We start from the raw sequence: 26,965 nt of genomic DNA on the forward strand, positions 1-26,965 counted from the left end.
TTGCCTTTAAATCTGACTTACTTGAAGGTTCATAAAGGATATAAATGTCGCCATACTGTGGACATTTCTCGTCTATAAATCCTCGAGAATCTCTCTCCAATCTGTCACCGCTATTTATATATAAATCACAATCAACAATCTGCCGACTGAGAATAGCTGGATGGCAATTAGCGGTCGCGGTGTTAATCACTGCTCTTCTCACGGACCTGTCACAGCATTTCAGGAAGATGCTGGCACGCTGCCTAATGTGCGCGACACCTGCCACATGTAACGTAAGAGCGCGGGTAATAGACGGCCACCACCGGGCAAGCGACACCTGACTGGGACGGCTCAAAACTCCCCGCTAGGGGAGAAGAGGGCTAACGACGAGTCACACCGCTGGCTTTAAGCATCTGCTTATTATCTACCGGTTAGAGAACGCATCCTCAGCCGCAGAGAAAGAGCACGAAAATCCTAATGTTCTACTGCATAGAGACTATAGGGGGGAGGCTCCTGCTGCAGCCAGACACAGGAAAGAGTGGAGGTCTCTAAACTACAAAGCAGGATATCTCGGCCTAGAAGATATTCAAAAAACGGATCTCAGGGGCATGGCCATGCTCTGGTGCTGAACAGATTCGTGTAAGAAGAGCTCCTAGTATCCAGGACAGTAATGCTCCATTAAACCCTACATTCTGCAGTTTTAACTGCACTCTATTAGATGCAGAGGGAAAGAAATGGCAGCGGGGTGTTAGGAGGTTGCTCCTGATGCCCGGAGACCCCTGCCATACTTTCAGGAGGACCTAGGAAAGTGGCGCGCCATGAGGCAAGGGCAGCACTGATCCTCCTGGTGGTGTGAAGGGAAGCCAGACTGTGGGAAGGGCACACGGTAAGGCAATACTTACCCTCCGCGTGAAGGTGCTTCAGACCCCTGATGGGTCCTAAAGCCTACACTACCTAGCGCCAAGTCTGACTCTTGAAAATACAAGGTGGTGTAGACGGGGAGAAGTAGTCTCTGGTTGTCTGAGGTGGGTCCCGGGCTGAGGTGCTGCTATGACCCGTAGCATAAGGATGGGCCAAGAAGATGAAGGGCTACACACTGGGTCCCAAGAGGACAGAGTTGGTGAGCTGGATGGTGCTCTTCCCCCGATTCATAAGGACATTCAAAGTCATTCCCGGGCGGTGGCAGCTCTACTTGCTAAGGTTAACGACTTGGAAAACCATAAAAAAACAAAAGACGCAGTAACATCATACTGATCGGGGTACCAGAGAAAGTAGAAGGGACATCATACTGATCGGGGTACCGGAGAAAGTAGAAGGGAGTGACCCTGACAGTTTTGATTTTTTTTTTTTTTTTGAGAAATGGTTGAGGGACACTTTTGGAAAGGAGATCCTCACTTTTTTTTTTTTAGCAGTAGAGAGGGCAAACAGGGTCCTCGCCATGAGACCAGGACCGGTGGGTAGACCATCTAGGTCCATTTTGATCAAAATCCTACATTATAAAAGGATAGACATTAATCTGAGGAAGATATGTGAGAAACAAGACATTACTCTTGGTGGGCAAAAGATTTCTTTCTGGATTTTTTGGTGGAAGTCCAGCACAAGAGGATCATCTTAGATATCAAAAGAAGAATACATAGTCCGGGTCTGCAATACTCCATGATCTATCCCACCAAGTTCAGAGTGGTGGCTCTGGTATCTAACTACATTTTTTGAGAATTCGAAGGACGCTCTTATATGGCTGGACGCTCATGAGCGTCAGATCCATCAAGAAACGAGGGTTGGAAGATCTTAAATCTTAGACGCTTTAAGATCTTATATACCGTATATAAGCTGCTTCGCTTATATAAAATAAAGTACTGTGCCTCTGGGTTTAGTTTTAGTCCTTGGAGTTTTGAATTTTGGACTTTTTTTTTACACCTTTTTTATTTTTTGGAGGGGGAGGGGGTTCAATAACTAAGTGAGCTTTGATTTAGTAGAGGTCTCATTTTTAGTGTGTTCGCTGGTTGTCAACACTCGTCATGCGAGCATAATGGATGGCTAGGTGCCATTTTGAGCCCTGGTCCGTAAGGGTAGGTTTACGTCATTTGGGGGTGAGAGAATGTTCTGGGTTGGGATGGGAGGGTCTTCTCTAGGTGCCATTTTGAGCCCTGGGCCATAAGGGTAGGTTTACGTCATTTGGGGGTGACAAATGTTCTGGGTTGGGATGGGAGGGTCTTCTCTACGTGCCATTTTGAGTCTTGGTCCTTAAGGGTAGGTTTACGTCATTTGGGGGTGAGAGAATGTTCTGTGTTGGGATGGGAGGGTCTTCTCTAGGTGCCATTTTGAGCCCTGGGCCATAAGGGTAGGTTTACGTCATTTGGGGGTGACAAAATGTTCTGGGTTGGGATGAGAGGGTCTTCTCTAGGTGCCATTTTGAGCCCTGGTCCGTAAGGGTAGGTTTACGTCATTTGGGGGTGAGAGAATGTTCTGGGTTGGGATGGGAGGGTCTTCTCTAGGTGCCATTTTGAGCCCTGGGCCGTAAGGGTAGGTTTACGTCATTTGGGGGTGACAAAATGTTCTGGGTTGGGATGGGAGGATCTACTCTTGGTGTGCAAATGTAAAGATTTCTGGGTACCTTTCAGTATGACTGCCTGGTGTCATGATGGTTTGTTAACAAGATTTACTATTATTTTTTCTCCTACTACGTAGGTTTAACTGTTAAGTGGAAGTTTCTGGTGGAACATCCAGGAGAAGAGAGACCGTGTTAAGACCCGCCATTTTTGAACACATTAGGAAATCGTATTTGGTGTTTATTGGACTGCAGGAGAAACACATGATACGTAGGATCCAGGATGGGATTTACTCGAGGGGGGTTAGTCTTATGATCCATAAGAGAATTCCCTCTGAACGCATAGATTCAGAGATGAGGGCAGGTTCGTCAGTGTGCGTTGTAGTGTCCCACCTTGAATATATCATTGTTGGCCACTGTGGTGCTGGAGAAGGATGTGATTAATATCATGGCTGCCAAGAAGAACAAACAAATCCATTTTGGAACAAATCAAACAAGACATGTCCCTCGAAGCAAAAAGATCACCAAGCTACGACTTGCCTACTATGGACACATCGTATGAAGACAGCAATCACTGGAGAAGGACATCATGGTCGGAAGAGTAAAAGGAACAAAGCGAAGACGAAGACCAGCAACCCGATGGCTTGATACTATCAAGACCCTGGTGGACCTAACTAGGCTTGCACAAGATCGATCTTCCTACAGAGGATTCATCCAACAAGTCGCGATGGCTCGAGATCGGCTCAAAAAACGTTAAAATTAATAATAAATATTCCTCCTCCATATTCTAGCGCACTACTTTAAAAAAAATTCTCGTAAAAATCCCTGGTTGCCCAGATATCCCCTTAATTATAGGTGATACTGTAGAAAATAAGTTACCAGGAAGTAAAGACTGTACATCTCCATTTGGCCATCTTACAACGGAAGTGGACCCGATAGATATTTGGAAGAAGAGATTTCCCTCTGCAAGGGCTTAGACATGTCAGTCCCTTTCGAGAATAGGTATGGTGTAACATCTCTATGGTACCGATTTTGTTGAATACTGAATAGGATCCTGGATCCTTCTCGGATCAATCCCCTCTAATATTCCGGACGCAAGTAGATCCTAAGGATAAATGCTCCCTTGGCTGGAAACTTAATCTGAGAGATAGAGATGGGAACATCAGTAACCAAACTTCTAAATACTGTAGATTGTACATGGCTTCTAGGTCTCCAGGGTTAACACACGCAGGAGGAACTCTTGGAGAACTTGGCTGGGATAGGCTTCCCTACGTTGGGGGGACAATGATAAGGAATTTCTAGAAATTCCCTCTCTCATTGAAGGAAGTTCAACAGTCAGTGGGGAATTTCCTAAGTGACGCAATAATTGTGGTTATACCCAAAGAGGGGAAGGAGAAGGCGCTACCCGATTCACATATACCTATGTCATTATTCACATCAGAAGTAAAGATCCTGGAGACGCGGCTGGGCACATCCTCGGTAATACATTCAGATCAAGCGGGGTTTATGCCCTCAAAATCAACAGCCATTAATTTACAAAGGGTATTCCTAAATTTGCAAGAGGCACCAGCCAACCCAAGAAATACATTGATTGTTTCCTTCGATGCCGCCAAGGCCTTGGACAGTGGGGAATGGTGCTCATAAAAGAGATGGGGTTTCGCCCCAACTTCATCTAGGGGATGAGGTCATTATACAAGACCCTGACGGCTACATTTTAGGAGAGGACAGGGCTGCCCCTTTTCACCATTACTCTTTGCTCTTGCAATTGAACCGTATGTATAATTACAAGGGGGAAGAGATCACTCTACTTTATATGTTATTTGGAAATAATTCTACCTTCTCCCTTCCATCCAATTATAATGGATCCAATAGAAAGATTTGGGATCTTTTCGGGTTGAACTATAAATTGGTCAAAAGTCCGCTCTGCTTCCTTTAGATGATTCACTCTGGGACGATTTGTCAAAGATTCCAGCAGTTCAGAAACCTAAATACCATCTACATTACAAGAAAGGAACAGGATTACATCCTTTTAAAAATGGGGTATTCCCATCTCTAAAATCCTATCCCAAAATGTAGTAGGTATAATATTAGCAAATACCTCCAAATAGAAATGTTGTATAGTTCTTCTGATTGGCCATGTCGTTTACCTCATGTGCAGGGCATTGCAGTAGCTTAGGTATCTATGGTTACAACCACTCATATAGTGACAATTATTTATGTAGCAATTAATGCTCGTAGCCATGGATACCTAAGCTATGGCAATGCCCTGCACATAGGGTAAGTGACAAAGTGAATCAGAAGAACTATACTACATTTGCTAATCTTTTTAACCACACTACATGTGGCGATATAATCTTGGAGATGTGAATACTCCATTGAACCTATGTCCTCTGGTAATTAAGATAAGGACTAAAGCGAGCACTTGGGGGGGGGGGGGGGGGGAACTACTTGTCAGGTTTGGGTAGAACGAACCTTATTAACGAACATTACTCAGGAAACAGGGACGACAGTATTAAAACATTTGAGGCTAAAGAACAATTTACTATATTTCTTGGAATATCAAATTCAAGGGTAATTTGAGAGGTTACACCAGTCTCTTTTTGGTTCATAAAATTTGGTGGACATGTACAAAAAAAAAAAACAAATGTGGGAATGCAGGACTGCTCAAAGTACACCCCTCTTTGGGATAATCCTAATTTGAGGGAACTGTGACATCTGGAGGGATTTGGGGAATGGAGAAATCAGGGCTTGAAAAATTTTTTTTAAAAAAAGCGTTGGTCAGACCTAGATGGGAGAGGGACGTAGGCAACGTCTCCACTGAAAAGTGAGAGGAGGCGTTAGAAAGTCAACAGGACTGGTCTCCATTAATATGGCGGGAGGAGGTCCCCACTGCTTCTCAAAGACAGGGAAAGTATTAGTAGATTGGTGACGGAGGTTTATAACATTACAATTTATCTTAGAGCAAAACCCAGGGTTAGGTTTGGTGGTGGACGCTTCTTCCCAAGTACAGTTGTCCATTGCCGAAATATTCCATCAAAACAGAAAGCCTATTGCCAAGCAGTGGTTGGTAAATGGTCCTCCATCGGTAGAAGTGGTTCATGGCCTCAATGTCTCATTTACCCCGATCTGTCACTTGATTGCAGGGATATTCATGGGCTGGTAGAGATTTCTATCCCTATGTAACCATTGCTTGAAAAAGTAAGTGTCCACCCATAAATCCTACCCAGAAAGAGAGAACATGTTTGCTCCCCATATAAGCTTTATGCACCGCCATACTGTACATTAATGAACGCAGCATGTCCAAACATTGGACAGAGAAGAGTTAACCTCCCCCCTCGTGGTGGCTTTCCACAGACCTCTCTGCTTAACATTCACGGCAGTCGAATAAAGAGTCTTCTAATTTTGGAGCACGGAGGTTGCTCCAAACTGCACTAATTAATCCGCAACACTTGATTGCATTTCCAATTCCCCCTCCTCTCCCTTCTTTCCACATGCAATTTTCTTTGCTGACTTGAAAAGGTCCGCAGCCGGCTGATACCGTGACCTACAAAGCCAGCCGGCACATCCGAGGGCACAAACTTTACAAAAGGGAATAAGTACTGGTGTGCAGGTGACTTATCACAGAAAATGTCAGAGACTGCAAACGTCTATAATATTAGGAAATGGCAAACATAGAACTACTATAATACTGCCCCCTATGTACAAGAATAGAACTACTATAATACTGCCCCCTATGTACAAGAATATAACTACTATAATACTGTTCCTATGTACAAGAATATAACTACTATAATACTGCCCCTATGTACAAGAATATAACTACTATAATACTGCCCCTTATGTACAAGAATATAACTACTATAATACTGCCCCCTATGTACAAGAATATAACTACTATAATACTGTTCCTATGTACAAGAATATAACTACTATAATACTGTTCCTATGTACAAGAATATAACTACTATACTACTGCCCCTATGTACAAGAATATAACTACTATAATACTGCCCCTATGTACAAGAATATAACTACTATAATACTGTTCCTATGTACAAGAATATAACTACTATAATACTGCCCCTTATGTACAAGAATATAACTACTATAATACTGCCCCCTATGTACAAGAATATAACTACTATAATACTGCCCCCTATGTACAAGAATATAACTACTATAATACTGCCCCTATATACAAGAATATAACTACTATAATACTGCTCCTATGTACAAGAATATAACTACTATAATACTGTTCCTATGTACAAGAATATAGCTACTATAATACTGCCCCTATGTACAGGAATATAACTACTATAATACTGCCCCTATGTACAAGAATATAACTACTATAATACTGCTCCTATGTACTAGAATATATCTACTATAATAATAATAATAATAATAATAATAATAATAATAAATAATCTTTATTTTTATATAGCGCTAACATATTCCGCAGTGCTTTACAGTTTGCACACATTTTCATCACTGTCCCCGATGGGGCTCACAATCTAAATTCCCTATCAGTATGTCTTTGGAGTGAACACGGGGAGAACATACAAACTCCTTGCAGATGTTGTCCTTGGTGGGATTCGAACCCAGGACTCCAGCGCTGCAAGGCTGCAGCGCTAACCACTGAGCCACAGTGCTGCCACACTATAAGGGTATGTGCATACGGTGCGGATTTTGCTGCGCTTCTGCAGTGTTTGTGCACCTGCGGGTCCGCAGCAGATTCTGTTTGCGTTGTACAGTACCTTTATTTCCTATGGAAATTAAAAAAAAAGCTGTGCACATGCTGCGTTTTTTTCTGCGCGGTTTTGCTGCGGTTTAGAAAACGCAGCATGTCAATTGATTGGTGCAGAAACGCTGCAGTTTTAGACCTCATCCATTATAAGGCTATGTGCACACGGAGTTTTTTGGCTCTGCGGATTTTGCAGTAAAAACCGCAGATAAAGCCGAAGGACTAAAGTCCTGCGGTTTATCTGCGGTTTTGCCCTGCGGTTTTACACCTCATAATGGATGAGGTGTTAAACTGCAGCGTTTCTGCACTAAAGAATTGACATGCTGCGGATTGTAAACCGCGGAAAAATCTGCAGCATGTGGCAGCGTTTTCCAGTTTACCATTGAAAACAATGGTACAGTACAACGCACCTAAATCTGCTGCGGACCCGCAGCTGCAGAAACGCTGTGGATCCACAGCAGAATCCGCACCGTGTGCACATACCCTGAGGTGTAAAACCGCAGGCAAAACCGCAGATAAACCGCAGGACTTTTGTCCTGCGGTTTTCTCTGCAAAATCCGCACACCCAAAAGACTACGTGTGCACATAGCCTTATACTGCCCCTATATACAAGAATATAACTACTATAATACTGCTCCTATGTACAAGAATATAACTACTATAATACTGCTCCCTATGTACAAGAATATAACTACTATAATACTGCTCCCTATGTACAAGAATATAACTACTATAATACTGCCCCTATGTATAAGAATATAACTACTATAATACTGCTCCTATGTACAAGAATATAACTACTATAATACTGCTCCTATGTACAAGAATATAACTACTATAATACTGCTCCCTATGTATAAGAATATAACTACTATAATACTGCTCCCTATGTATAAGAATATAACTACTATAATACTGCTCCTATGTACAAGAATATAACTACTATAATACTGCTCCTATGTACAGGAATATAACTATTATAATACTGCTCCCTATGTACAAGAATATAACTATTATAATACTGCCCCCTATGTACAAGAATATAACTGTTATAATACTGCTCCCTATGTACAAGAATATAACTTATAATACTGCTCCCTATGTACAAGAATATAACTACTATTATACAGCCCCTATGTACAAGAATATAACTACTATAATACTGCCCTATGTACAAGAATATAACTACTATAATACTGCTCCTATGTACAAGAATATAACTACTATAATACTGCTCCCTATGTATAAGAATATAACTACTATAATACTGCTCCCTATGTATAAGAATATAACTACTATAATACTGCCCCTATGTACAAGAATATAACTACTATAATACTGCCCCCTATGTACAAGAATATAACTATTATAATACTGCTCCCTATGTACAAGAATATAACTACTATAATACTGCTCCCTATGTATAAGAATATAACTACTATAATACTGCCCCTATGTACAAGAATATAACTACTATAATACTGCCCCCTATGTACAAGAATATAACTATTATAATACTGCTCCCTATGTACAAGAATATAACTACTATAATACTGCCCCTATGTACAAGAATATAACTACTATAACACTGCCCCTATGTATAAGAATATAACTACTATAATACTGCTCCTATATACAAGAATATAACTACTATAATACTGCTCCCTATGTACAAGAATATAACTACTATAACACTGCCCCTATGTATAAGAACATAACTACTATAACACTGCCCCTATGTATAAGAACATAACTACTATAATACTGCTCCCTATGTACAAGAATATAACTACTATAATACTGCCCCTATGTATAAGAATATAACTACTATAATACTGCTCCCTATGTACAAGAATATAACTACTATAATACTGCTCCTATATACAAGAATAACAGGATTTTTGGGTTGCTTACTGTAAAATCTGTTTCTCGGCGCCTTCATTGGGGGACACAGAGACCATGGGTGTATGCTGCTGCCACTAGGAGGCTGACACTATGCACAAAAAAAGGTTAGCTCCTCCGCAGTATACACCCCACCAACCGGCAGGAATTTCCTCAGTTAGTGAGAAAGCAGTAGGAGAAGTAACAGAATAGATTGAAACAGAATAGACAACTCAACTGTACATAACCAACAACATAAGAACATGGGAGGGTGCTGTGTCCCCCAATGAAGGCTCCGAGAAACAGATTTTACGGTAAGCAACCCAAAAATCCTGTTTTCTCGTTCGCCTTATTGGGGGACACAGAGACCATGGGACATCCCAAAGCAGTCCCTGGGGTGGGAAACAAACTTCCATCAGGCCAGTGGACTCACCACCGCTGCCTGCAGGATCCTTCTACCTAGGCTGGCCTCCGCCGAAGCGTAGGTGTGGACCTTGTAGAATGTCACAAACGTGTGAACAGATGACCAGGTTGCAGCTTTGCAAAGTTGCAGCGCGTAAGCTCTGTGGCGCACTGCCCAGGAGGCACCCACTGCCCGGGTAGAGTGAGCTCTAATTCCCGGAGGGGCCACTCGATGCTTGATCCGGTAGGCCTCCAAAATTGCCGACCTGATCCAGCGAGCAATAGTAGCTTTGGAGGCCGGCTGACCTTTCCGCGCCCCATCTGGAATGAAGAAAAGAGAGTCTGACTTCCTCAAACGAGTCGTTCTAGCTAGGTAGACCTTCTTTGCCCTGACCAAGTCCAGCTTGTTCAAGGAGCGCTCCGGAGGGTGAGTTGGACCCGGACAAGAGGACGGGAGAACAATATCCTCATTCAGGTGGAAAGTGGACACCACTTTAGGAAGGAAAGAAGGCGGAGTCCGTAGAACTACCTTGTCCTGGTGGAGCTCCAAGAAAGGGGAACGACAAGAAATGGCCGCCAATTCCGACATGTGCCGGATGGAGGTGACGGCTACTAGGAAGGCTACTTTCCATGAAGGGAGAGCTAGGGAAACTTCCCTGAGAGGTTCAAAGGGAGGACCTTGCAGAACCCCGAGAACCAGATTAAGATCCAATGGATGTACGGGCGCACGGTAGGAGGAGCCGCATGAGCCACTCCCTGAAAGAAGGTCTTGACCTGACGGGAGGCCAATGTCTTCTGGAACAAAATGGATAGCGCCGAGACTTGACCTTTTAAAGAGCTGAGGGCAAGGCCCACATCAAGGCCTGCCTGAAGAAACGCCAGGACAGAAGGGGGAGAAAATGACATGGGCGGAATGTTATTGGCCTCACACCAAGTGAAATAGGCTTTCTGGCCCGGATCATGGTATGAATAACCCGATCAGAAAAACCTGATCGTTTCAAAAACTTGGTCTCAATAGTCACGCCGTCAAATTGAGCGGCCGAGAATTGAGGCGGCAAATCGGGCCCTGAGACAGCAGCTCTGCCCTGTCTGGAAGCTTCCAGGAGGCGTCCGCGAGAAGGTTGACGATGTCCGCGAACCAAGACCTTCTGGGCCAATTCGGAGCGATGAGGATGACTGGACTTCCTTCTGCTTTGATTTTCTTCAACAGCTTGGGAAGAAGGGGAAGGGGAGGGAACAGAAAGGGGAGCTCGAACTAAGACCAAGGAATGGTCAGAGCGTCGGCGCCCATGACGAGAGGATCTCGAGCCCTGGATACAAACTGTGGGACTTTCCTGTAAAGGCGAGACGCCAGCAGGTCAACGTCCGGAGTTCCCCAACGACGGCAAAGCTGATGAAATACATCCGGATGTAAGGACCACTCTCCCGCCGCGGGACCCCCACGGCTGAGAAAATCGGCGGCCCAGTTGTCCATGCCGGGAATGTGCACCGCGGATATTGTTGGAACTGAAACCTCTGCCGCGTGAAGAATTTTGGACACTTCCGCTAGGGCTGAGGCACTCCGTGTTCCCCCCTGGTGGTTGATATCTGCCACCGCTGTGGCAGTCTGTCTGAATACGGATTGGCAGGCCCCTGAGAAGTCTCTCCCAGTGAACGAGAGACAGATAGATCGCCCGTATCTAGACGACGTTGATCGGCAGAGCTGTCTCTAGTCGACCACCGACCCTGAACAGTGTGATTGCGAAATACTGCCCCCCCAGCCGAGGAGGCTGGCATCCGTTGTCACAATCTGCCAGAGAATGAGAAGGAATGACCGTCCTAGGGCAATGAGAGGTGACGTCCGCCACCAAATGAGGGACTGCCTGACCTGGTATGAAAGGCGAATTGGACAATCCAGGGAAGGAACAGACCTGTTCCACCGAGACAGGATGGCCTGTTGGAGGGGTCTGGAGTGAAATTGAGCAAAGGGAATCGCTTCTGTCGACGCCACCATCCTTCCTAGAACTTTCATGGTTGTCCGGTCTGCAGTGATAGTTTCTCTGCAGCGAGATGTACGATCTTCTCCACTGGGAGAAAACCCCTCGATCGACGAGTGTCGAACAATAGGCCCAGAAACACCAGACGTTGTGTCGGACCAAGGCAGGACTTCTTTTTGTTGACAAGCCACCCAAAATTGGACAGGGTGTCGAGGACAATGGTAAGATTTTGGCGAGCCTGGTGAAAAGACGGAGCTTTGATCAGAATGTCGTAGAGGTACGGAAAAAGAACGAGACCTCTGATCCTCAACAAGGCCATCAACGCCGCCATGATCTTTGTAAAAACTCTGGGTGCGGTGGCGAGACCGAACGGCAGTGGAACGAGCCTGTAGTGGTCCTGGTGAATCGCAAAACGCAGGAATCTCTGATGCCCGGGAAAGATGGGAACATGTAGATAGGCATCTTGAATGTCTATTGAACACATGAACTCCTGCGCCTCCATGGAAGCGATTACCGACCGAAGAGACTCTATCCTGAAATGACGCAATCGGACCCTCTTGTTCAGTAACTTGAGATCCAGGATGGGACGAACTGCACCATCTTTTTTCGGCACTACAAACAGGTTTGAATAAAACCCTGTGAAACGTTCTGATTCGGGAGTGGGCAAAATCACCCCGGAACTGAGGAGAGAGGTGATGGATGCAAAGAAACCCGGACTAAGGCAGGGTCTTTTGGAGGTACTTGAAGAAACGATCCCGGGGACGAGAAACAAACTATCTTGTATCCTGGGGATACAACTTCCCTGACCCAAGCGTCATCTACTGAGGCAAGCCAGACGTCTCTGTAGAAAAGGAGTTGACCGCCCAGTTGGGAAGGACCCTTGGGACTTCCTTGATAGTCATGCTGATGTGGACCGACCAGATCTGGACCTGGAGGATCTGCCCTGGGATGAGTGAGATCGCCAGGAGGGAGTGGGTCTGAAGGAGACCTTCTTTCTATCCTGGCGTGCCTGCGGCCTCTGTTGGTAGACCGAAAGGGCCGAAACTGACGCCTTAGCGGAGGCCTACGAGGCTTGGACTGAGGGAGGAGGGAACTTGTGCCTCCAGTGGTGTCCCTAATAATCTGGTCCAGCTGGGATCCAAAGAGACGCGCTCCCTGAAAAGGCAGATTGGTAAGGGACTTTTTGAAGACAAATCCGCCTGCCAAGCCTTGAGCCAAATTGTACGCCGGATTGTCATCACGTTGCTGGACGCCTGAGCCGCGCAAGACGCGGCATCCAAGGAGGCAGAGAGCAGATAATCCCCTGCATGGGAGATCTGGTTAGCCAGTTCATCCAATTGCTCCGGTTGGGCTTTATCTAGGAAGCCCTTGCGGAGATCCTCCGCCCAAGTAGCTATGGTCTTTGCTACCCAAGATGAAGCGAAGGCTGGGCTTAGAGCCACCGCAGCCGCTTCGAATACTGACTTTGCTAGGGATTATATAATTCTGTCATTAGAATCCTTTAGCGACGCCACACCTGAAAATCGGGAGGACCGTGTTGTTAAGATAGTCTGGACACGGGAGCGTCTACAGAGGGGGGAGCCGACCAGTTGTCGGTGAGCTCTATTGAAAATGGATAGAGCACGCCGAGGCGCTTCCCTCTTTGAAAGCGTCTGGTCGGATTTTCTCTCTCCCTGGTAAGGATCTTGCCAAACTCAGAGTGGGAGGCAAAGACTCTGGAAGGTGTTTCGGCCCGTCTGAACGAAACCTCCTGATCTGAGAGTTTCGCAGGGGAGTCTGTATTTCGAAGGTGTGGTTAATCACAGCAATGAGGTTCTGTACCGTAACCTTCATGTCCGCGTCTTGGTCCAAATCCAGCTCTAAAATCTCTTCGGATGACGCGTCCGAGAACGCTTCACCTGACTCGGGTGAGGAGGCACGGTAAGGACTATGTGGAGAGACCAGGTCAGGAGAGGATTCCGGCCGGAGATCCTGCCTGGATCTTTTGCGGCTTCTGCTGGCTGGCTCAGATGGAACCCCTTGCGACCTGCTGGACCCTGCAGAAGTGTCCAGGGGCAACTTATCAAGAACGGCCACTAGGGACTGAGACATCCTGGTGAGGTCCGCCACTGATTGTGATAGAGAAGAGGCCTAGCCAGGAATGGGGGGTTTCACACTCACGTGGCGCAATAGATGGTTCCTGGACGGCATCGGGCTGAATGGGATTACTGCAGTCTAAGCTGAGGGGAGTGGGAAAGTTCTCTGTGCTGGTGGACGGGCACGTTCCGGTTTGGGGTTAGACATAATGAAAGAAAAGAAGAACCCCGAGGAGATGCCGGAAGGTTGAGGGAAAGAAGGCAGAGGAGGGTGTCAATCTGCAGTTGCAGAGCTACTCACAGTCCGGTGGCCCGAAAGGCGATATGCCCAGCTCGTCTGAGATGCAGGGCCGCAGTAAAGCATAACGAGGAACCCCTCTCCGCTGCCCGGTGTCTTCAAAGGCGTCCGGCTGACAGGCTGCAAAGATGGCGGCAGCCTGAGGTAAAAGGAGCACGCGGTTCAGGAGAGAAGAAGAAGGGCGGAGCTAGCCGCCTGACCCAAAGAGAAGACCGCCCGCTGCCCAGCTAGACTAGGAGGGTGGGTGGTCCTAGAACGGGCGGGAGAGCAGCCCGCCTATAACAGAGGGCGGGGGGCGTGGCCGCGACGGCCGAGTAGGCCCGAAATGAAGCCGGGGACTAAATTAGTATCGGCAGCCGCCTGTCAGCGCGGGGCGGCGCGGAAGTCCTGCAGCGCTGCTACGGCCACCCAAGAAGAAACCGCCGCCCGGAAAAAAACCCTCAGGATATGCCCGCATAAGAATGGGGGGGGGGGAACAAGGCCGGCACCGCAGCCGGGGCCTGGCATGTGGCGCAACAGAAAGTGCGGCAGCTGCCGGGAGACGCAGGCAGCTGAGGACCCTGCGGCACTGCCCTGTGCCGCTCCGAAGAATCCTCCAGTGGTGTCTTCAATAAAGGTAGCTTATAAATCCAACGCTGTCTGAGTCTATTTTCCCCCGTGTCCGCACCTCGTCTGACCGACAGGCTCTGGTAGGCGAGTGGGTGGGAGGCGGGGGGCAAGGACCATCCGTATAGCTGGCACGCACCTGTGCAAAGCTCCTGGTCCTGCTGCGGAGAGCTATGAGGATACGGGGTGGCAGTACACGCCGTACTCATAGTCTCTGTGTGGGAGTACAGTTGTGACTGATCACACTGTATCCCTCCGGAACCTGAAAGGGAACGACGCATACCGAGGTAGATATGGGTCTAATAAAAGACCTGTGTCCACCTCCTACTGACACTAAGCTAAACTGAGGAAATTCCTGCCGGTTGGTGGGGTGTATACTGTGGAGGAGGAGCTAACCTTTTTTTGTGCATAGTGTCAGCCTCCTAGTGGCAGCAGCATACACCCATGGTCTCTGTGTCCCCCAATAAGGCGAACGAGAAATAACTACTATAATACTGTTCCCTATGTACAAGAATATAACTACTATAATACTGTTCCCTATGTACAAGAATATAACTACTATAATACTGTTCCCTATGTACAAGAAAATAACTACTATAATACTGTTCCCTATGTACAAGAATATAACTACTATAATACTGTTCCCTATGTACAAGAATATAACTACTATAATACTGTTCCCTATGTACAAGAATATAACTACTATAATACTGTTCCCTATGTACAAGAATATAACTACTATAATACTGTTCCCTATGTACAAGAATATAACTACTATAATACTGTTCCCTATGTACAAGAATATAACTACTATAATACTGTTCCCTATGTACAAGAATATAACTACTATAATACTGTTCCCTATGTACAAGAATATAACTACTATAATACTGTTCCCTATGTACAAGAATATAACTACTATAATACTGCTCCTATGTACAAGAATATAACTACTATAATACTGCCCCTATGTACAAGAATATAACTACTATAATACTGTTCCCTATGTACAAGAATATAACTACTATAATACTGCCCCCTATGTACAAGAATATAACTACAATAATACTGTCCCTATGTACAAGAATATAACTACAATAATACTGTTCCCTATGTACAAGAATATAACTACTATAATACTGCCCCCTATGTACAAGAATATAACTACTATAATACTGCTCCTATGCACAAGAATATAACTACCGTATATACTCGTGTGTGTAAGCAGAGATTTTCAGCCCATTTTCAGCCCATTCTTCCCAGAATATTAACAACGGCCCTCAGCTTTCCCTCTGCTGGTTATTAAAATTACACGGGAGCCCATGCAATTTATTTTTTTCCATTTTATCTTTAAAATTAACAGTTGCTGTCTGGTTATAGCCTATGTATGTTTGTTCTGTTAATGCTCGTACATAGGCTGTTGACGTTTGTGTGTGCTTACTTATCGGCTTAGTAATGAGGGTGTCATTCATTACTTTTCATTACTAAGCCTAGAGCTAGGTGTCAATGACAACTGATGACACCAAGCCCTAATCCCAATACCCTGATGCTAGTGCATCAGCATGAAAAAGGTGGTGTTGAACCAACAAATTACATCACACAATTTTTTTTTAAATATCTTTATTTAGCTAAAAAAAAAGAAAAAGTCTTCATTGCTGTACAAAAACGAATGCAAAAAATGCACCAAAAACATGCAGTTTTTCCCGCCAAGAGATGCAGAAACCTTGCAAAAAATTTCTGCAAGCAAATACTCAATGTGCACACAAAGCCTAATACTGCCCCTTATATACAAGAATACAACATTTGCCTTCATTACTGCGGTTAGTGAATATCTGGTATAAACACCCCCTGTGGTGACATGTATAACATTGGAAGGATTAGCTATATGGCGGATGAGTTGGTAAGGAGGGTAACCGTTTACCAAGGGACCTACTGTACTTTAGTAAATTAGCAAGGTGTATTTTTTTCGCTAAGTTCTGCGGCCTCAGGGGGACATACATTAGTATGTGGCGTCCATCCCACATCATGAGGGGACGATTACATTGACAAACTGCTAAAGGCGCATTTTCCTTTTTGTAATGAGTGTTTTGTCCCGAGGAAGAGAGTCCTTGATTACAACCACAAGTGTTTCTACGTGGTGTAACAATCAATCCAAACGGGTGAAGGAAAACTTAGTGAAATGAGGCATTACGCCCAATCATAGCCACGGGGTGTCTGTGTAATGTAGGACAGGATGGGTCCTCCAGAGAGGAAGATTCTCATTGTGACTGTGCTCTACTGGGGCTAAAAGATGAAGATCTGACCTCAACACAGGACTCCCTCTGGCTGAACACTCTTTTTTTTAAATCAACATTTTTATTGCATTTTTATGGAGAAGGTGCGGCAAGAAGAAAAAGAATCGTGGCTTTCGATTTTTTTTCTTTATCATTATGGTATTTATCTGGCCTTGGGGTGGAAGTCTGCAGTCACTCTGCGTGACTACAGACTTGTGAATCCTTGCAGCATGCATAGCGCGCGCGGTCAGGATTCTCTAGTGCCGGGCTCGTGATTGCAAGTATCCAATTTGCATACATGTGGTCACATTCTAACTAGACGTGCACGAGGCCGAATTCTTCTAGTCGGAATGTGGTCTGGACTAAGCATATCACATATTTGCCTTCACATGAACGTGAGTCCCCAGCGCTGGCGAGTCCTGACAGTGCGCACTATGCACGGTGCGAGGATTCACACTGGAGCACCAAGGACAGACAGCTCATTTAAGGTACTGTCACACCAAGCGATATCGCTAGCAATATCGCTATAACTTGTGGCGTTATAGCGATATTGCTAGCGACATCGCTGTGTCTGATACTTACCAACGACCCGTTCCCCCGCTGGTTATCGCTGATCGTGCGAGAACGTTCAGGACCGCTTCTACTCGTCAGCTTCCTGTGGAGAGACGAGCGTGGAGCCGGGCGGGAGGACGCAGGATCGCCTAGTGTGACAGGTAAGTAGCGACCCACGTCCCCAGCGATGTCGCTGCTGAGATCTGCCTGTGTGGCAGCTCACTAGCGACCACTTAGCGATGTACCAGCGATCCTGACCGCATCATATCACTGGTCGGGATCGCTGGTACATCGCTAAGTGTGACAGTACCTTTAAACCAGTGATCGCTTATTCTACATAAGCAGTGCTTCAGTATTGCAGTGAGAAAACGAAGGTCTCTTATGAAGAACAGCCGACAGATAGGCTTCACATGAATGCAGTGGCGAGGGACTTTAGTGGGCTGCCTGCTGCCATGCCAACTTATTGCGTCGTGGTCGGCCTACTGGGTGCCCAGACAGACATTCCACCAAGGTCTGGCTACCTCAATGCTGCTGTATGAGACCAACAGCAAGATTTTGGTGGTTTGACAGCAGCGATCGGAGAAGCTGTTAGAGGCAGGTGCTAACTCTACAAAATAGCCCACCACTGCCCTGTGTGGAGCGGGTTCAGATCCTGCCCCATATACTGGCTGATATATCCGTCATACATTAGGGAGTTAGCATTGTAAACATTGCAAATTCTCCCATGAGATCCCAACATTCCGTAGACATTCCGCCGACATCCCAACATTCTGCCGACAACATCCCAATGTTGTACTAGCATACTGTATAAACTTCATATGCTACCTGTATAATCCACACTGAGGAAGCAGAACAGACCAGGTAAGCATGGTGGCTCTACGACCAACATTTGTACAGACCGTGCACAGATGTAGTGGAGACTAATCTGACGTCTGCGAGTCCCACGAGTCATTATATTCCAGCCATGAACCAAAATACAGAAAGTTCCCTTGATTTTAGTAGTTGCAATGCCTCGCTATTCCTGCAGAGGCGCTGCGTGAAAAACGAACGCAACATTTGTTCAAACCTGGTGGGGACATAGAACATATATCACGGGTTTTCTTAGATTTTTCCCTACTGAAATCAACGGAACCTACCTTCACCACATGGACATCGATGCCGGAAAGGTGAAGTATAGGGGCAGCGTTCTTCTCAAAGAGGGTCCTGGCTTTTCTAAAAGAATGAAATACATGACAATTGTTGTTTGGAGTAAAACCCAAAATTCATCACATACAGCTCCTCCTAAATACAGGTATTCTATTTTCTCCATATAGAAAGATGTTTTTGCATAAGAAGCAACTGCAAAAGCTGAGGAGAGCAGTGCAGCCTTCCTGATTCAGATAGTACTGCCTCCTTGTTTCTAATGTTGGCACAGGTAGTACTGCCTCCTTGTTTCTAATGTTGGCACAGGTAGTACTGCCTCCTTGTTTCTAATGGTGGCACAGGTAGTACTGTGCACACGGCAGGAAGTGAATACATGCACAGTCAGAACTAAACCTGTGTATAATAACGGCTTTTGTATTCTCTCTTTTTGAGACCATTCACTTTACCAATGTACTGGGGGAAAAAATACAAGTGCAGTAAAACTGCGGGGGCGAAAAAAAAATTTTTTTTGCCATTTTTGAGGGTTTTGTTTTTACATTGTTCGTCCAGTGGTAAAAAACGACAGTGAATTATAATCCCACAGGTCAGTCTGTGATCCCAATCTTGCACAGTTTTTTTTAATTGTTTTAAGCGTTAATTTTTTTTTTTGCCCTCATTAAGGCGTTTATCATTTGGATTCATTTGATATTTTGATAGATCCGACTTTATTGATGTGGTGATGAGAAATGTGTATAGTAGTTGATTTTTGATGGGGTGGGGGGGGGGGGGGAGCGATTGAGTTTTTTTTTTTACTTTATTTTTAGTCTCCATAGGGGGCTGGAGCAAAGAGGGGAACTTCTTCCCTGCCCCTGGGAACTACATTATGACGGGTAATGATTTTTACTTTTGCATATAGTTATTCATTTTTATCATCAGGCTTGTTTTGAGTATGCGGCCAACTATCTGGGTGGTTTATACTCTTTGTATTATACTCTTTCTGCATACAGACAGCTGATATAATTTATTGGCACATTTTCCGTCCTATATGTACTTCTACCATGGGTAGGGTATTTGTTACGATCTATGGTTTATAGGTCACTACATTGAGGATTGATTTTCAACCCTCTTTTATTTGTTCTGCTCATGTCTGATATTTAATGTTGCTTGTACTAATGTTTGTACATGTCAGCCTTTTTATGATTAAATAAAATTTGGTATTTTTGTATATTAGCTTAGACTCAATCTTTCTTATCTGTTCTATATTTATAGCTGAGCAGGAATTGCAGATGCCCTTTTATCGTGGACGTCTTTTTCAGGTTTTTCTCTCTCAGATAGGACATCTTCATACCCCAGACTGAAAGCTGAAGGTCAGGAAACCAGCGCCGACCTTTCTGGCTGTGATTACGGAGCAATCAATAATCAATGTGCCATAGTCCAATCCAGAACACCGCTAGCCGGCCGGCCCAGGGCTCATTACTTACAAGACAGAAGTGAACTATTAATGTAAAAGGTGATGTTGCCTTTTAATTAAACAGATCAATGGAAGCATGTGGAGCAATGTCTGACCCGGTGCTGCCCTTTCAAAAAGCTGTGAGGTCTCATTGTGCCGTGGTCTGATCGCTTCTCCCATGTCATGTAAAGCAACAGGAAAAAGGTTAGATGACCCATAGGGCGGCTTCGTTTTAGCCTCCCCTTCTTCGAAGACACAAGATTACTTTTTTTATACCTATATATATATAAAACTGAATGTATGTATGTATGTATGTATGTATGTATGTATGTATGTATCTCTTAAAGGGATCTCCGGTATGGAAGTTAGGACCGTTCCACTCAGCGTTCTGGTTCTGACCCCAGGCTGAGGGGATGATGTGGGATATTAGGGGTAGTAGTCCGGTGGCTCTGGCTGAGGGGATGATGTGGGATATTAGGGGTAGTAGTCCGGTGGCTCTGGCTGAGGGGATGATGTGGGATATTAGGGGTAGTAGTCCGGTGGCTCTGGCTGACGGGATGATGTGGGATATTAGGGGTAGTAGTCCGGTGTATCTGGCTGACGGGATGATGTGGGATATTAGGGGTAGTAGTCCGGTGTATCTGGCTGAGGGGATGATGTGGGATATTAGGGGTAGTAGTCCGGTGGCTCTGGCTGAGGGGATGATGTGGGATATTAGGGGTAGTAGTCCGGTGGCTCTGGCTGAGGGGATGATGTGGGATATTAGGGGTAGTAGTCCGGTGTATCTGGCTGACGGGATGATGTGGGATATTAGGGGGAGTAGTCCGGTGTATCTGGCTGACGGGATGATGTGGGATATTAGGGGTAGTAGTCCGGTGGCTCTGGCTGAGGGGATGATGTGGGATATTAGGGGGAGTAGTCCGGTGGCTCTGGCTGAGGGGATGATGTGGGATATTAGGGGTAGTAGTCCGGTGGCTCTGGCTGAGGGGATGATGTGGGATATTAGGGGTAGTAGTCCGGTGTATCTGGCTGACGGGATGATGTGGGATATTAGGGGTAGTAGTCCGGTGTATCTGGCTGACGGGATGATGTGGGATATTAGGGGTAGTAGTCCGGTGGCTCTGGCTGAGGGGATGATGTGGGATATTAGGGGGAGTAGTCCGGTGGCTCTGGCTGACGGGATGGGATATTAGGGGGGAGTAGTCTGGTGGCTCTGGTTGACGGGATGATGTGGGATATTAGGGGGAGTTGTCCGGTGGCTTTGACAGGATGATGTGGGATATTAGGGGGAGTAGTCCGGTGGCTTTGACAGGATGATGTGGGATATTAGGGGGAGTAGTCCGGCGGCCCTGGCTGACGGGATGATGTGGGATATTAGGGGGAGTAGTCAGGCGGCCCTGGCTGACGGGATGATGTGGGATATTAGGGGGAGTAGTCAGGTGGCCCTGGCTGACGGGATGATGTGGGATATTAGGGGTAGTAGTCCGGTAGCTCTGGCTGACGGGATGATGTGGGATATTAGGGTGAGTAGTCCGGTGGCTCTTGCTGACGGGATGATGTGGGATATTAGGGGTAGTAGTTCGGTGGCCCTGGCTGACGGGATGATGTGGGATATTAGGGGGAGTAGTCCGGTGGCTCTGGCTGATGGGATGATGTGGGATATTAGGGGGAGTAGTCCGGTGGCTCTGGCTGATGGGATGATGTGGGATATTAGGGGTAGTAGTCCGGTGGCTCTGGTTGACGGGACGATGCGGGATATTAAGGGTAGTAGTCCGGTAGCTCTAGCTGACGGAATGATGTGGGATATTAGGGGTGGTAGTCCGGTGGCTTTGACAGGATGATGTGGGATATTAGGGATAGTAGTCCAGTGGCTCTGGCTGACGGGATGATGTGGGATATTAGGGGTAGTAGTCCGGTGGCTCTGGCTGACGGGATGATGTGGGATATTAGGGGTGGTAGTCCGGTGGCTTTGACAGGATGATGTGGGATATTAGGGGTAGTAGTCCGGTGGCTCTGGCTGAGGGGATGATGTGGGATATTAGGCGTAGTAGTCCGGTGGCTCTGGCTGAGGGGATGATGTGGGATATTAGTGGTAGTAGTCCGGTGGCTCTGGCTGACGGGATGATGTGGGATATTAGGGGGAGTAGTCCGGTAGCTCTGGCTGACGGGATGATGTGGGATATTAGGGGGAGTAGTCCGGTGGCTCTGGCTGATGGGATGATGTGGGATATTAGGGGGAGTAGTCCGGTAGCTCTGGCTGACGGGATGATGTGGGATATTAGGGGGAGTAGTCCGGTGGCTCTGGCTGATGGGATGATGTGGGATATTAGGGGGAGTAGTCCGGTAGCTCTGGCTGACGGGATGATGTGGGATATTAGGGGGAGTAGTCCGGTAGCTCTGGCTGACGTGGGATATTAGGGGTAGTAGTCCGGTGGCTCTGGCTGACGGGATGATGTGGGATATTAGGGGTAGTAGTCCGGTGGCTCTGGCTGACGGGATGATGTAGGATATTAGGGGTAGTAGTCCGGTAGCTCTGGCTGACGGGATGATGTGGGATATTATAGTGAATGTGGCTATGCGTAGTGGGCGGGGCTGTACACTCAGCTTTATAAATATAGATATAATCATTATAATTTGTTAGAACTAACCATAGTTAGCACCGGGCTCTTCAGATACAGATATACTACTATCCCTAATATCCCACATCATCCTGTCAGCCTGGGGTCAGAACCAGAGCGCCGAGTGGAACGGTCCTAACTTCCATACTGGAGATCCTTAAGAGAAGCCCGGGGTCAGTACCAAAGCGCAGTGTGGATTTACCCTAACTTCCATACCAATGATCCCTTTAAGAGACCCTGGGGTCAGAACCACAGAGCTGAGTGGAACGGTCCTAACTTCCATACAGGGGATGCCTTTAAGAGAGGCCTGGGGTCAAAACCAAAGCGCTGGATGGATTTGCCCTGACTTCCATACTAATGATCCCTTTAAGAGGGAAGATGTGCCTATGGGATAGAGGATGTGTGATGGCGATATGGGAACGGGAGGGGGGATTCATTTCTGTCATGTGCACTCTGCTCCTTTCTGGGGGGCGGACAATGGCTGGGAGTTTATGTTCCCGGGGAGGCTAGATTTCTCCTACCATGTCAGTGTCTGCTGAGGTGTTGTCAAGTGGGAAAACTTGCTCATAGCAACCAATCACAGCTCAGCTTCTTTTGAATAGCTCTGGTGAAATGAAAGATGCTTCGTGATTGGTTGGTGATACACACATACAGAAATCAATCAGCCCGATCCTTTGCTTCCAGCTAACAGGGCGGACATTCAAGGTTACCTCTCATACACGAGATGACGAACTTGTCCTACTGACATGGAAGTGGAGGGGTTAATGCAATATGTATGGGCCACTGTATATGATCCACTGTGCAGTAAACAGGATTAGCGCCCCTTTAATAGGTTATACCCACGTTCTCCCAATCTCGCCCGTCCTCACCCGTTACAAGCGGCTGGATTTAGGAAAACCGTCGCCTTCTTCACTGCTGTATTGGGGTAAATGAGCTGGTGACCAAATACCTAAATAGGAAAGCACAGGAAAGTTATCAGTCATTGTACAGGAGGAGGAGGAGGTGAGCTGTGACGTCATCTATTGTGAATGGTGGATCCTGTGTTATCTACTGTATATAGAGGTGTTATCAGTCAGCGTACAGGAGGAGGAGGTGAGTTGTGAATGGTGAATCCTGTGATATCTACTGTAGATAGAGGTGTTATCAGTCATTGTAGAGGAGGAGAGCTGTGATATCACCTATTGTGAATGGTGGATCCTGTGTTATCTACTGTATATAGAGGTGTGATCACTCAATGTACAGGAGTAGGTGAGCTGTGACATCATCTACTGTGAATAGTGGATGCGGTGTTATCTATGGTATATAGAGGCATTTTCAGTCATTGTAATCCTGTCTGTGAGGATAATGAGACTGCTGAGAAGTGATCTGCACATAAGTAGAAGCCTACTGTGAGGTTAAGTGGACAAAAAACAAAAGGGCAAGATTTTAGGCTTCTTTAAAATATTGTTAAAAAAATTCAAACAAATTACCAGAAATATTCTTCTTTTTTTTTTTTTTTTTTTTTTTTTTTTTTTTAAAAGTGACATATATAATAAAACCTTGATGTAGAGAACAGATCATTTACTGATGTGACTTCGCCTTTACAAAGAAGCCAATGCCACGCATAAACCGGCAGAAGTCGCAAGGGGAGCTCTGTGCGGGACAAGCGGCAGAAGTCGCAGGGGGAGCTCTGTGCGGGACAACCGGCAGAAGTCGCAGGGGGAGCTCTGTGCGGGACAACCGGCAGAAGTCGCAGGGGGAGCTCTGTGCGGGACAACCGGCAGAAGTCGCAGGGGGAGCTCTGTGCGGGACGTACCTGTGCTTCCCGGCAGGCCGCCCTCCTCAGCAAATTATCACTGTGCAAGAAAGAGGCAGAAAATGAGACTTTATGGGGAAAGATGGCGATCAGCGGCTTTATACCGATGCGCGATAGAGGCCGCATAATACACAACAGGGGCAGCTCTATAACGTGCTAAGAATTAACATTCGTGCTACTGCTCAAATAGAAAAGTCCATGAGACCCCCCAGCTATATCCAATATGGGGGTCTTCTAACCCCCGTTTCAATGCTGCAGCCACTGCTCCATTCATCTACTCTATACCCATTAATCCCAGGCAGCCCCATAGAGAATGAATGGAGCCTTTGTACTGCCCCTCTATGGTCGGACGACCCCCGTTGATCTAACAGTTAGCAGTCTTGTGGTTTTGTGATCACTTCTTTATACCCCCCCCCCCTTAAGGATAAAAAAAAAAAAGTGCTATCATCTTCCCAGTTTCCTTCTCACTGGTCCCTTACCAGTATTTGCCGTACATCCAGTTGCTTCCGTACGCCAGCAGGCAGAAGCCCACCGTGCTTTTCTTCCAGTGGTTACGGAGAGTTTTGAAGATGCGGACGACTCTCGCCATGGCTGCAGGTCAGTCTGTAAATGATAGGAGGCAACACGTCAAGATCTCGCCGATATCAGAGCGATGGGGGACGGGCACACAACATCAGAAGCGCCAGCCGTATAACTTGTGTAGCGGCACCTCAGATCTACAGGAGGCGAGCTGTGATACCTGAGCTATTCCGGCTTCTTCCAACCACCATGGACCTGCGAATGAAGGGATTGCTCCACTAATCTGATATCGATCCCCAAGCATAGGCCATTAAGTACTGGACGATCCCTTTAAGAGCTTATCCCGAGACGATAAGCCTGATCCGTAATGGCATTGTATAAGGAGGATGGTCCGATAACTCAATGAGCCCTTTTCCCCCCCAAGAGAACCTCCATTGCAATCGCTGGAGGCAGAAGAATGATCTGCATCCAGATGACCATGGCATGAAAGGGTTAAGAGGTCTTTAATCCCAATTTTTTTTTTTTTTTTTTTAAATAAACCCCTGGATCAGATACACATTCAGTATCACGACCGGGGCGCTCCGGCATCGGTACGATAGGAGCTGGCGGATCCCCCCTGCGAGAGGACGGTGACGGGAGTATCAGGGGAAATCTGACCGCTGTCTTCTTAAAGGGGTAGTCAGCATTAAAGGGAAATGACTTAATAATTGGCGGGAGGCGGAGAGTCGCAACGATCACTTGTGAGACCACCGTATAGACGGGGCTGGCCGGACGGTCTCCTGACAGCACCGATCAGTGGGGAATCACCAGTTCCCATCGTACCACCCCTGGAACACCTCAAGGACACAGACAACTTCTGCGCTTTCTTTCCTTCCTCCCTTTCCTTATTCAGACGGCAACAGAAAAACAAACTCATTAAAAAAATATATATATATCCTGGTTTCCATTCACTGACAGTAATCAGAGGGAAGTGACAGAGAGTGAGCACCACGTGACAGGAGCAGCCACTGCTGTCACTCCCCAGGTCATGTCCGCCTCTCCTCCGTGATTACCGGTCACACGGCGGGAGGTGACTCCGGGGCTCACACTCCTGCTTCCCCCCGGTGCCGACCCTCACCTGCGTCCTCTCCGTCACGTGGTCCCAACACAGCTGTCTCTATGGGTGCACCGCCGTATGTCTCCTCACTGGAAACGGAAGGCTAAACTATTAGTTCCGGCTCCAATTGAAGGTTCACCTGTTACCAAGGCAACGGCTAGACGGAAGCGCTATGTGTCTGCAGGAAGTGGTCACTGGCGCTGCACTGACAGGACCTGCTGGGCGTTGTAGTGTCACAACAGATAGCACAGGATTAAATCACCCCATAAATGTACCTCACACATCACCCCATAAATATACCTCACGCATCACCCCATAAATATACCTCACACATCACCCCATAAATGTACCTCACACATCACCCCATAAATATACCTCACGCATCACCCCATAAATATACCTCACGCATCACCCCATAAATGTACCTCACACATCACCCCATAAATGTACCTCACGCATCACCCCATAAATATACCTCACGCATCACCCCATAAATGTACCTCACCCATCACCCCATGAATGTACCTCACACATCACCCCATAAATATACCTCACGCATCACCCCATAAATATACCTCACGCATCACCCCATAAATGTACCTCACACATCACCCCATAAATGTACCTCACGCATCACCCCATAAATATACCTCACGCATCACCTCATAAATGTACCTCACCCATCACCCCATGAATGTACCTCACACATCACCCCATAAATATACCTCACGCATCACCCCATAAATGCACCTCACGCATCACCCCATAAATGTACCTCACCCATCACCCCATGAATGTACCTCACGCATCACCCCATGAATGTACCTCACACATCACCCCATGAATGTACCTCACACATCACCCCATAAATATACCTCACACATCACCCCATAAATATACCTCACGCATCACCCCATAAATGTACCTCACGCATCACCCCATAAATGTACCTCACGCATCACCCCATGAATGTACCTCACGCATCACCCCATAAATATACCTCACACATCACCCCATAAATATACCTC

At 46.4% G+C, this 26,965-nt stretch overlaps 1 protein-coding gene across 3 annotated transcripts in view; it reads right to left on the reverse strand.

Annotated features, from left to right (window-relative positions):
* AGK (acylglycerol kinase) overlaps positions 1-26,111 on the reverse strand; it is a 42,619-nt gene extending 16,508 nt beyond the window's left edge. For 2 of the 3 annotated variants that reach the window (XM_073567582.1, XM_073567580.1), the window contains exons 1-5: positions 25,959-26,111; positions 24,802-24,925; positions 24,323-24,362; positions 23,397-23,476; positions 18,474-18,549 (exon numbers count right to left, since the gene is read on the reverse strand). In XM_073567582.1, coding sequence (XP_073423683.1) covers positions 18,474-18,549; positions 23,397-23,476; positions 24,323-24,362; positions 24,802-24,911 — 306 coding nt within the window. In that variant the 5' untranslated portion in view covers positions 24,912-24,925; positions 25,959-26,111. Of the gene's footprint in view, positions 1-18,473; positions 18,550-23,396; positions 23,477-24,322; positions 24,363-24,801; positions 24,926-25,893 lie in introns of all 3 variants that reach the window. The other variant, XM_073567581.1, reaches the window with a different exon arrangement.
* Positions 26,112-26,965: the final 854 nt, after the last annotated feature.

The sequence above is a fragment of the Dendrobates tinctorius genome, unplaced genomic scaffold (assembly GCF_039654945.1).
Source record: "Dendrobates tinctorius isolate UK_male_01 unplaced genomic scaffold, ASM3965494v1 ptg000020l, whole genome shotgun sequence".
Lineage (NCBI taxonomy): Eukaryota > Metazoa > Chordata > Amphibia > Anura > Dendrobatidae > Dendrobates > Dendrobates tinctorius.